General features: G+C 43.9%; 2 protein-coding genes across 2 annotated transcripts in view; one reads left to right on the top strand and one right to left on the bottom strand.

Annotated features, from left to right (window-relative positions):
- LOC137349233 (zinc finger protein 850-like) overlaps positions 1-12,619 on the top strand; it is a 113,255-nt gene that overhangs the window by 29,757 nt on the left and 70,879 nt on the right. The window lies entirely within an intron of this gene.
- LOC137349232 (zinc finger protein 664-like) lies at positions 5,258-11,613 on the bottom strand. Its single transcript, XM_068014731.1, has one exon. It carries the CDS (start codon positions 7,595-7,597, stop codon positions 7,331-7,333), a length of 267 nt encoding a protein of 88 aa, XP_067870832.1. The 5' UTR covers positions 7,598-11,613; the 3' UTR covers positions 5,258-7,330.

Genomic DNA, 12,619 nt, shown 5'->3' with positions numbered 1-12,619 from the left:
AGTTGCCACATAGGCTTAAAGGAGAAAAAAGAGGTACAAAAGAACAGCTGTTGAACAAAAGAAGCAGCACAAAAAACCCAGAGGAAGAGAATCTTCAGTCAACAGAACACAGCAAGAGAAAGAAAGATCGCACCAGTCACTTGGAGGGCTACCACTGAGGTTCTGAGGAACCGACTGTGACTATTGTCTTTGTTAAGTATTACTGCTTTGCACTGAATGTAAACTACTTAATAAATCTGCTACACTTATAACCAACATATACCTTACTCATAGTGGTTTGTTGTAGTCATGGACAAGTCACCCTTGTTGGATTAAATTGAGTCCTGAAAGTAGCAGAAAAGCTACAATTGACACCCCAGATATGGGACTCTGACTAACAACTGAAACCAGGTATTGTTGAGTATAAGGCAGCAGACACCAGTGTTTTCAGCTTCATTTTTTAAACCAGCTGATAGTGTCTTACTAAGTCTGATGGGGATCTTTGGACTAAGGAGGTGAATGTGCCCCACTTGCAATTTATGGATCAGAACCTCAGATTCTTAGTGGATACGAAAGGTCAATGAGCCACAATGACTCATACAAACATATGAGGGCGATCTCCCAGTTTGGATAAGAAATTGTAAAATAGATAGTATAACGACAGCACACATAACAGGTTGTGGTACACTCCCGGGAAGAGTTTCCATGTGGGAAATAAAAGAGGGATATGGAGTGTGTATTCGGTGCAAGGCAGAAGACGGGGTGAGGGCAGCATGTGGAAATTTCTGGTGAAGAACAAACGGACTTGGGAGCGAATAAAACCCAGTCCCCGTGGTATCAGAGTGAAGGATGCATCCAGTTGTGTTGGCCTCGATGGTGGAAGAGACATGAAGGACAATACTCTTGTATTGGGTCTAACGTAAAGTCCAATAATGGAAATTGGGTCAACAAACCCCTTTGAGTAATCTTTAAGCGATGGGGAGCATATAACTACCCTAACATTGATGGAGGTGGGATAGATAGTCAGGTTAAGATTTGAGGATGCAATAACTGGATGCACAAAGACCGACGGGTACCTCTACAGTGTTATGCTCATACCGCATGAGAAGGAGGATAGTTCAGATGCTTGGGATCAGGGACGAGAAGGGCAATGACATCAACTAGAGGCAGGACCTGGAAATAGCCTTGTAATTATCCCCACCCACAAAGCAGTGTATCACCAGGTAATACCAGAAGCGGTCCCTGTCGTTTTAAGCTTAACCGATTTAGTATTGCCTGAGTGGTGTCCCAATAAAACAATACAGTTAACTCAAGAGATAATACAGCAGGTTTTTGACCAGTATTGGGAAAAGGCTAACTTGTCCCAAGTGTCGAGGATGTACAGAATACATTCCTCCGTGAGAACAATACTGGAAATGAAATGAGTCAAACAAGTAGGTGAAAGACAGGCTTTATAAATGCTGGATTCATTGGTTTTAATACAACTACCTCAATGATTAACTCTGTGAATTTGGCAGTTTCACAGATAGGGGATAAATTGAAAAATATATTCAGTAAAGAAAATAGCATCGAACATGAAGAGCTGGGAGAGGATCAGATAATGGTCATGCACTTACGAGACATTATACACGAGATAGAAAATCATGTGAAAAAGATTAAAGACATTATCTGAGAGGACAGAAAGGCCTCTTGACCAGGCAGCTCATAACAATGTATGTGTCATGTATGGGAATTGGTTGGTAGAACAGTTCAGAGACAGCCTCGAAGTTATCAATGAAGGACGTCTTCCCACTTGGGTAACAAATAGACAGTTATCAGGAAGATGTAGAATTCTGTAAAATTAGGAGTTTGATTGAGGTTTGTCCGGTCAAGCACGAATGCCACAAGGTGGGAACCAGAAGCTATTGGACGAGTAGTACAGATCCCCAATCTTATGAATTGAACCAGCCTAATCCTCTGTTTAGAGCAGAAAACATAGGGATCGTGAGGATGAATGTCATTAGTCAATTCCTGACAGCACCCCAATTCTTCATCCAGCTAGAAGAACTAACTTGGATAGAATCAAACCTACAGGGATGCAGAACATGTAAGGATGCCCTCATTTGTCCAAATGATTAAATGATCATTCAAGAGACACATGTGGTTTCAATTGGAATGAGAAGATGCTGAACTGTACTGTGGAAGTTACAGGTCCATCAGATGTGAGAACGAGAATGGTCTATGTACGAGAAGGGAAGTACAGTTTTACCACCTTAGAAGACAATTACCATCACGGGAACTTAAATGTTCAATCAAACTTGGGACCTACTGTATTACACCTACCAAAACCACAGTGATGGGGGGGGGGAAACCTTCCTCGCCATTGCTATGCCTGACCAACAGGTCCTGCAAGTATAACATGGCTTGAACATAAACCTGGAGGTTTATAGCACTACATTTGGATATGACATCCCTGAACTACCTACAACCTTGACAATATTAATAAATCAAGTGAACACCTCCCAACGCCGTTATTACACACTACAGCAAGGAAATAAAGCTATAGCTAAGGAAATTCCAGGGGTCGGGGATTCAACACATTTGTGGGAAACAGGGTTAAACATGGAAGTTCCCCCTTGGATTAGGATATTCTCACGTGTTGGTTATAAGCCAGTTATTGGCACTAATATGCTGACTGCTCCACACTTGCTACTTGAAGCACCTGGTGTGCCAGACAAGATCACAATTAAACATGATCACAGCACAAAATCTCTTGGAAATGAGTAAATATGGAAGTTCGAAGTACACAAGAATTTAATTTGAGGGGTCGGCATAAATGCCTTGTCCTCAAGGTGGGAATATTGTAAGATAATTCACTACTTGGTGTATTGTTTCAAACCCACTAAGATCACCCAGATAGGGAATGATATCATGTTCCCCGTACCTACTCATAACATCACTGAAATCAGAGTCAACTTTGGAATGCAGGAGGAAGTATAAAAGGCAATAATTCAGTGGAGACGCCCCATACCCCCTTTACCATTAGATTTAAAATCCATAATTAAAATACTGTAACATCCCAAAAGCACATGTTTATGATGTGACAAGATAATAAACGAGGAGAGGAAGGAATTGAAAATCTGGGAGTCATAGGTGGGAAACAGTTGTGAATGCAAGTCAACATCCCTGGCTCAGAACTATTTCTACTCTGTTCATGTTTGTACAAATGATGGTCACAATTGTAACAATAGCCGTCCTCTGTTACTTGAGAAATTTTACCCCAAGGCTGCTGAAGCACACTGAGTTGAGCTGGAACCCAGCTCTTAAGTCTAAAAGTAATAGCCAATGGAAAGTAGTGAGGGGTCAATATATTGTCATATATTTCGCCCTCAAACCGGGGAGTTGTAAGGAGATAAAAGCAAAATACTGCAGATGCTGGAAATCTGAAACAAAAACAAGAAATGCTGGAATCACTCAGCAGGTCTGGCAGCATCTGTGGAAAGAGAAGCAGAGTTAACGTTTCGGGTCAGAGACCCTTCTTCGGAACTGACAAATATTAGAAAAGTCACAGATTATAAGCAAGTGAGGTGGGGGTGGGGCAACAGATAACAAAGGAGAAGGTGCAGATTGGACCAGGCCACATAGCTGACCAAAAGGTCACGGAGCAAAGGCAAACAATATGTTAATGGTGTGTTGAAAGACAAAGCATTAGTACAGATTAGGTGTAAATACACTGAATATTGAACAGCAGCAAGTGCAAACCTGAAAATAAACCTGAAAAAAACAGTGGGTAAGCAAACTGAACAAACTAAGATGAAATGAAATAAATGCAAAAAAAGATTGTAAAAAATGTAAAAAAGAATGTAAAAAAAGGAAGAAAAAATAACTAAAAATGAAAGTAAAATGGGGGGCTGTCATGCTCTGAAATTATTGAACTCAATGTTCAGTCCGGCAGGCTGTAGTGTGCCTAATCGGTAGATGAGATGCTGTTCCTCGAGCTTGCGTTGATGTTCACTGGAACACTGCAGCAATCCCAGGACAGAGATGTGAGCATGAGAGCAGGGGGGAGTGTTGAAATGGCAAGCAACCGGAAGCTCAGGGTCCTGCTTGCGGACTGAGCGGAGATGTTCCGCAAAGCGATCACCCAGTCTGCGCTTGGTCTCCCCAATGTAGAGGAGACCACACTGTGAGCAGCGAATACAGTATACTACATTGAAAGAAGTACAAGTAAATCGCTGCTTCATCTGAAAGGAGTGTTTGGGGCCTGGGATAGTGAGGAGAGAGGAGGTAAATGGGCAGGTATTACACCTCCTGAGTTGTAAGGAGGTTTGGGTAGCTAGATTTTAGCTTAATGACCATTTTCACAATGTATCCGCTGTAACAACTAACCTGGTCAAGTAAGCCAGCTTAATACTAACACATGACTAAAGAAGTCATTTTTGTGTCTTGTATCAGCAACTGTATTAATCAAATTGATGTATTAAGTAGCAATCTGTCAAGAAACAATGATTACAAAGCGATGGGCCTTGATTGAGTTGTAATTAATGAATTAACAATCATGCTAGACAGAATGAGCTTTAATTTAAAAATATTAGTTCTAAAAACTAAATCTTAAGCTTGTAAGAAATTCAGTATCAGTAAGACTTTGTAATTCACTGTGACACAAAATCAGCAGAAAAAGTATTGTGAGCCTGATAACGTTCAATAACTTTGCTCAAAAAAGAATCAGTTTCTGTACAAATTCATACTGTCCAAGGAGATAACAACCGTAATGAATAGAACTCGTCACAGGTTTTTATCTCAGTTATTGGCAAAATGTTTATCGATTAAGCGCCAATTAGAGTAGGCTAGAGATGACAGGACCTGGACCAACCATTGGGCAAACTTTAAGATGGTTGGATGGTCAAAAAGGGTATAAGAGAACAGCTATTGAACGTGAGAAGCAACACGAAAAATCCAGAGGAAGAAAGATACTCTTCAGTCAACAGAACACAGCAAGAGAAAGAGAGACCGCACCACAGTCACTCGGAGGGCTACTGCTGATGTTCTGAGGAACAGACTGTGACCAAAGTCTTTAAGTATTTACTTCTTTGCACTGAATATAAACTACTTAATAAATCTGCTACACTTATAACCAACATATACCTGTACCCATAGTGGGTTGTTGTAGTCACGGACAAGTCACCCTTGTTGGATTAAATTGAATCCTGAAAGTAGCAGGGAAGCTGCACTTTCTTGACAAATCACCAAGATACCAGAAGACTACAAGTCATGCCTGAAACATCATTTATTGGTCACAAATCACAACTTAGCTAAATATGGGCATACGGACACTTTATAAACATGTATAAGCACATAGAAATGTAATCAGAGTTATCCAGCAGTTGAGCACTAATAGGGAGAGTATTTCACAGAACAAGTAACACATGCGGGAGTGAGACGAGAGTGGCCAAAGACCAAAACGTCTGAAAATTAGTAAACACCCTTGGGTGGATATCATCTGGACCTAGAGCACAATCTGGTCTGAGATTTCCTATTTTATCCAGGATGACAGTCCCTTTAGTTTAGAGATACAGCACTGAAACAGGCCCTTCAGCCCACCGAGTCTGTGCCGACCATCAACCACCCATTTATACTAATCTTACACTAATTCCATATTCCTACCACATCCCCACCTGTCCCTATATTTCCCTACCACCTACCTATACTAGGGGCAATTTATAATGGCCAATTAACCTAGCAACCTGCAAGTCTTTGGCATGTGGGAGGAAACCGGAGCACCCGGAGGAAACCCACGCAGACACAGGGAGAACTTACAAACTCCACACAGGCAGGACCCAGAATTGAACCCGGGTCGCTGGAGCTGTGAAGCTGCGGTGCTAACCACTGCGCCACTGTTATTGTCAACAGCACATCCCACAGCTGGAATCTGAGCATCATCCACTGGAGTACAGACTGATGTGAAATAGTCATTTAACAGCTCTGTCATAACCTGGAAATCTGTCTCAATCTGTCCTGAACTGTCTTTCAGTGGCTCGAAACCATCCGTTCCCATCTTCTCACTCCCGATGTAGCTTGAAAAGCATTTGCTGTTATTATCACCATTGTGAACCATCTTCTTTTCCAAAGATCTCTCAGCTTCTCTAATGGCTGCTTTTGTCTCCCTCAATTGTGGGTGATATTTGTCCCTATTCTCCCAGAAACTGAATCCATCTTGTTTTAAACCGGGATCAATGTAAGACAGTTCGGGGAGTCAGGCATCATTCACCCCTAGACCGACACTGACAGGTAAAACCCCAGACAGTTCCTTAGTAAGGATTCCTCTGGTTCCTCACCATGTATCTGTCAGGATCCTGAAACCCAGCTTTCTTACAGTCCACTCCTGGAAGCCCCACTCTGAGCCTACAACCTTCGGCAGGGTCAGTGGTGGAGTTCCACAGCGAGACTGATCCCAGAGTTACTGTCAGGATAGCACCCCCTGTGGATGTTCTGTGTATTTTTACTTATCCTGGTGTCTAACACTCAAACATCAATAAAACATGAAATTTCTGGCAACACGCTGCAGGTCCTTCTTTATCTGGAGATCAAATATCTGTTGTGTAAACATGTGTAGGCTTCTGTAAACTCCTCCGTCTGCTATTTTAAAGACGACTTTCATGTATTTAGTTTCAAAAGGTTTATTTTAAATGAAGTAACAGCTGTGATAAAATTGTAGACTCAGGACTGTCACACAAACACATTAAATCTCCACAGAATAATTACTAGTCATTTTCAGACTGGAAATTTAAACCTGCCGTTTCACTTTCAGTCAGGAACAGACCCCAGTTTTACACCAATCTCTGATTTGACAGCACGTTTCCAGCATTCACCGTTGTTCTTCCTGACTCTAAACACAGTTGTAAAGGAGCCTTCTGTTCCGTGCCCAGGAGCTCTGAGCCATGGGAGAGAGCGGCTGGGACACATTTCTTACAGGCCTCAGGATGAACCCACACGGAGACTTTGCTGTCAGTGAAGAGAGACGAGAAAGACCAAAGTGCCGTTTGTCCCTCTCAGTGTGATCCTGAAGGACTGAGTTCAGGCTGAAGTTCTGTTGCTGCCGTGCGACCCTCCCCCAAGATTGTCCTTTCTGAGCTCCAGCCAGGTGATGCTAAACACTCAAGTGGGAAAGACAAAAATCTACAACAGTGTGTTTAAAACAAAGCCGATGTATTTGACATTTATCCAGAATATTAAACTCCAGCCCCAGTTAGTGGGGTTATTAACATCAGCAGAAACAAATTCCTACTTTCAAAATGAACATAGTTCAGTCCTGGATGTGATTAACAGCAGCAATAATAACAGAATCCAACTCTTGCTGTCACTTGTGAACTCGCTAGTGCCTCAGCAGGTTGGATGACAGAGTAAATCCCTTCCCACAGTCAGAGCAGGTGAATGGCCTCTCCCCAGTGTGAATGCGGCGATGTGTTTCCAGCGCAGAAGGGTAATTGAATCCTTTCCCACAGTCCCCACATTTACACGGTTTCTCCCCAGTGTGGCTGCTTTTATGTCTCGACAGGCCAGTTGATTGGCTGAAACCTTGTCCACACACAGAACATATGTATAGTTTCTCCCTGCTGTGATTGGTGCTTTTTGCTTTCATGTTCAAAGGCTGACGATATTCAGGTTACGATAAATTGAGTGACTCTGTCAGATCTTGATGTGATGGTAGGCCTGAATTCCCAACTACTGACAAAAATACAAAGGCAGGTTGTGAAACTGAGCTGAATTAATCTGGTATTTAGTGGGGGCTGCACGAGGAAAAAGTGACCATCAAAGCGACCAGATTGTCATAAAAACCTAACTGGTTCCTTCAGGGAAGGGAACCTGCCACTCGGTCTGGGCCTACACAAGACACCAGCCTCTACGGGAGGAGAGGGAGAGGGAGGAGGGTGGGGGTGAAGGAGGAACTTTCTACATCTGCAACGTGACCAAAACTCTGACAAACCTCCAGACCTGCAGTCTCCACAAGATAAAAGGACAAAGGAAACAGTGCATTGGAACATCACCACTTCCAAGTTCCTCTAAATGACACACCATGCTGACTTGGACAGATATCACTGTTTCTTCATCATCACTGTGTGAGAATCCTGTAACTGCTTACCTAACTGCATTGTGGAAGCACCTTCACTACAAGCAGATCAAGAAGGTGGCCCACCATCACCGTCTCCTAGGGGCAACTGGGAATTGGCAATGTATGCTGGGATGTTAGTGACTCCCAGATCCCAAGAATGAATTTTTAAAATCTGTATATGTAAAATGGATTCAAATTGCTACAGAAACACTTGTTATTAAAACAACAGTCTGTTATATTGTACTGAGACTATCTGCTCAGAAACCTAATCTCCCCTAGAAGCTACCTCCCTTGACAGTCTCACATTGGAAAAATGTGGGCCTGACTGGGTTCAAAAGTACTCGGGGTTAAACCCAGCAACTTCTCCTCCATCTCCACTCCAGCATAAACTAATGCAGCAAAAAAGACCAACACAGGAGGTCAGGGACAAACGTCCACATACAACAGCCACCCTGATACACACCGGTTCTTAATTGTCCTGTCTTTCTAGACTCAGTTCTGTGAGCAATGCCTACAATAAAACAAAAGCAAAATACGGGGGATGCTGGAAATCTGAAATAAAGAGAGAAAATGCGGGAAATATTCAGCAGGTCAGGCAGCATCTGCGGGGAGAGAAACAGAGTTAACGTTACATGGTGTATAGAATTAATTAAGGCAATAAAAAAAGGTGCAGAATATGATGGTCAGTATAAGCTCAGAAGTGGAAGAGAAAGGGACTACAGTGCAGGAAAAACAATTCCTGACCATGAAAGATACTGTGGGAAGTTAAAGCTGGTAATTCAACAGTGCATGGTCAGGGAGATGGACAGCAGTGGAAACCTCATTCAGACATGGTCAGTGGAAGGAACAGCAAAATATCAAACACGGCTAAAATACAGCCATGACTCGAGGGAAGAGATTAGACAATGGCAGAGAGGTGATCGGGGAGGGCAGAGGTGAAACATAGCAGTGGATGGACATGGATTCAGATCCACAACAAAGGAGCACATCAGCTCCAGAGCCGTGGAACCCCTCACAGATAACACAGTGTGAGATCAAGAAACAGCTGAAGGCACTGGATACTATAAAGGCTATGGGTCCTGTCAACATCCCAGCTGTAATACTGAAGACATGTGTTGCAGAACTAGCCGTGCCCCTAGCCAAGCTGTTCCTGTCCAGCTACAACACTGGCATCTACCCGACAATGTGGAAAATTGCAGAGATATGTCCTATCCAGAAAAAGCAGGGCAAATCCAATCAGACCAATTACCGCCACATCAATCTACTCTCGATCATCAGCAAAATGATGGAAGGTGTTGTCGACAGTGCTATCAAGCAGCACTTAAACAGCAATAAGCTGCTCACCGATGCTCAGTATGGGTTCCACCAGGGCCACTCGGCTCCAGGCCTTCATTAAAAATGGGCAAAAGAGCTGAACTCAAGAGATGAGGTGAGAGTGATTGCCCTGGATATGAAGGCAGCATTTGACCGAGTATGGCATCAAGGAGCCCTAGCAAAACTGGAGTCAATGGGAATCGGGGGGAAAACTGTCCACTGGTTGGAATTATACACAGCACAAAGGAAGGTGGTTATGGTTATGGTTGTTGGAGGACAATCATCTTAGCCAGGACATTGCTGTAGGAGTGCCTCAGGGTAGTGCCCTTGGCCCTGCCATCTTCAGCTGCTTCATCAATGACTTTCCCTCCATCATAAATTTAGAAATGGTGTGTTCACTGATAATTGTACGATGCATGTTCAGTAGCATTCACAACTCCTCAGATACTGAAGCAGTCCGTGTCCATATGCAGCAAGACTGGGACAAAATTCAGGCTTCGGTTGATAAGTGGCAAGTAACATTTGCACCACACAAGTGCCAGGCAATGATGATCTCCAATAAGAGAGAATATAACCCTCTCCTCTGGACATTCAACAGTATTACCATTGCTGAATTCCCCCACTATCAACATCCTCAAGGTTACCATTGACCAGAAACAGAACTGGATCAGCCACATAAATACTGTGGCTACAAGAGCAGGTCAGATATTGGGAATTCTGCAGCGACTAACCCACCCCCTGACCCCCCAAAGCCTGTGCACCATCTACAAGGCACAAGTCAGGAGCGTGATGGAATACCTTCTGGGAGCAGAGCGGAGAGGAACGGACCTACGGGGAGAACGCCAAGCGAGAGAACCGGATAAATAGAGCCCGAGGATCGTGGCCTTGACACTTATCTTCTGGGAGCGGAGTGGACCTCCGGAGAGAACGCTGAGCGAGAGAAGCGGATAAATAGAGCCCAAGGATCGTGGCCTAGAAACTTACCTTCCGGGAGCGGAGAGCAGTCCAGACGCACCGGAGTTTTGAAAAAAGAACAAAAAAAAGTAAACAGTGACATCACAGGAAAGCTGCAAGGTGATTGGTTGGTGAGTAACTGCTGTTAGGGAATAACCCTAAATAGTTGGGTAAGTACCTAAAAGTAAAGAGAAATGTCCACAGTTTTTTTTTAATACAGTGTTTTTTTTTTAGGGAACCAAGGCCCCTGGTGTAAATAATCTAATTTTTGGGTCATTTATGGGAGTAAATTAAGAGTAAGTCATGGCAGGGCAGCTCGGAGTGCTCCTCCTCTGCAATGCGAGAAGTCAGGGACACTTCCAATGTCCAGGGCGAAGACGTGTGCAGGAAGTGTCTCCAGCTGCAGCTATTCGAAATCCGCGTTTCGGATCTGGAGCGGCGGCTGGAGACACTGTGGAGCATGCGTGAGGCTGAGATCATCTTGGATAGCACGTACAGGGAGGTGGTCACACCGCAGGTAAAGACTGCTCAGGCAGAAAGGGAATGGGTGACCGTCAGGCTGTGTAGAAGAACTAGGCAGGTAGTGCAGGAGTCCCCTGGGTCCATCTTCCTCTCTAACAGATTTTCCGCTTTGGATACTTTGGGGGAGATAGCTTCTCAGGGGAATGCAGCAAGAGCCAAGTCTGTGGCACCACAGGTGGCTTAGCTGCACAGGAGGGGAGAAAAAAAAGAGTGGGAGAGCTATAAGGATAGGGGTGCAGACAGACATTTTTGCAGTTGCAAACATGACTCCAGGATGGTATGTTGCCTCCCTGGTGCTAGGATCAAGGATGTCACGGAGTGGTTGCAGGACATTCTGAAGGGGAAGGGTGAACAGTTAAAGGTTGGTGGTTCACATTGGTACCAACGACATAGGTAGAAAGAGGGATGAGGTCCTGCAACAAGAATTTAGGGAACTAGGTAGCAGATTAAAAAGCAAGACCTCAAAGGTTGTAATCACTGGATTACTCCTGGTGCCACTTGCTAGTGAGTATAGGAATAGGAGGATAGAGCAGATGAATGTGTGGCTGAAGAGATGTTGCAGGAGGGAGGGCTTTAATTTCCTGGATCACTGGGTCTGTTTCTGGCGAAGGTGGGATCTGTACAAGTTGGACGGGTTGCACCTGAACCGGAACGGGACCAACATCCTTGCAAGGAAGTTTGCTAGTGCTGTTGGGTGGGATGGGTGGGTTTAAACTAATTTGGCAGGGAGATGGGATACAGAGTGGAGGTACAGTAGGGGATGATGCAGAGTCAAATATAGAAGAGAAACTGAGTCAGTCTGGAAGGCAGAGAAAATATAGACCTGTTAAGGCACAAACGAATAATGCAAGGCTTGATTGCATCTATTTTACACAAGGAGCCTTACTAGTAAGGCAGATGAATTGAGGGCGTTGATCAGCACATGGGATTATGATATTGTTGCTATCACAGAGACATGGTTGAGGGAGGGGCAGGACTGGCAGCTCAATATTCCAGGGTATAGAATCTTCAGGCATGACAGGGGAGGGTGTAAAAGAGGAGGTGGCATTGCACGGTTGGTCAAGGAGTCAATTACTGCAGTATGGAGGGATGATATCTTAGAAGGTTCCTCAAATGAGGCCATATAGGCAGAACTTAAAAACAAAAAGGGAGCAATCACTTGGCTGGGAGTGTACTACAGACCTCCGGTCAGAGAGAGGCAGAAGAGCAGATATGTAGGCAAATCTCAGAGAGGTGTAAAAATAATAGGGGATTTCAACTTCCCCAATATTAACTGATTTAGTCTTAGTGCAAAAGTCTTAAAGGGGGGGGAATTCTTAAAATGCATATAAGAGTGCTTTTTGAGCCAGTACGTAGAAAGTCCTACAAGGGAAGGGGCAATACTGGACCTAATCCTAGGGAATGAAGCTGGACAAGTGATAGAAGTGTCAGTGGGGGAGTATTTTGGGGATAGTGACCATAACTCTAAGATTTAAGGTAGTTATGGAAAAGGACAAAGAAATAAAAGTACTGAATTGGGGGAAAGCCGATTTCAATATGATAAAACAGGATCTGGCCAAAATGAACTGGGAGCAGCTACTTGTAGGAAAGTCTACATCAGACCAGTGGGAGTCATTCAAAAAGGAAATCGTGAGAGTTCAGGGCCAACGTGTTCCCGTAAAGGTGAAGGGTAGGACCAACAATTCCAGGGAACCCTGGATGTCAAGGGATATAGAGGATTGGATCAGAAAAAGAGGCTTATGGTGGATTCAGAGCACTGAA

Source organism: Heterodontus francisci, chromosome 34 (assembly GCF_036365525.1).
Source record: "Heterodontus francisci isolate sHetFra1 chromosome 34, sHetFra1.hap1, whole genome shotgun sequence".
NCBI lineage: Eukaryota > Metazoa > Chordata > Chondrichthyes > Heterodontiformes > Heterodontidae > Heterodontus > Heterodontus francisci.
The sequence above is the reverse complement of the archived record's forward strand: the minus strand, read 5'-3'. Positions and strand labels throughout refer to the sequence as shown.

Coding starts and splice junctions, on each gene's coding strand:
- LOC137349232 (XM_068014731.1), bottom strand. CDS start 7,597: ATGAAAGCAAAAAGCACCAATCACAGCAGGGAGAAACTATACATATGT.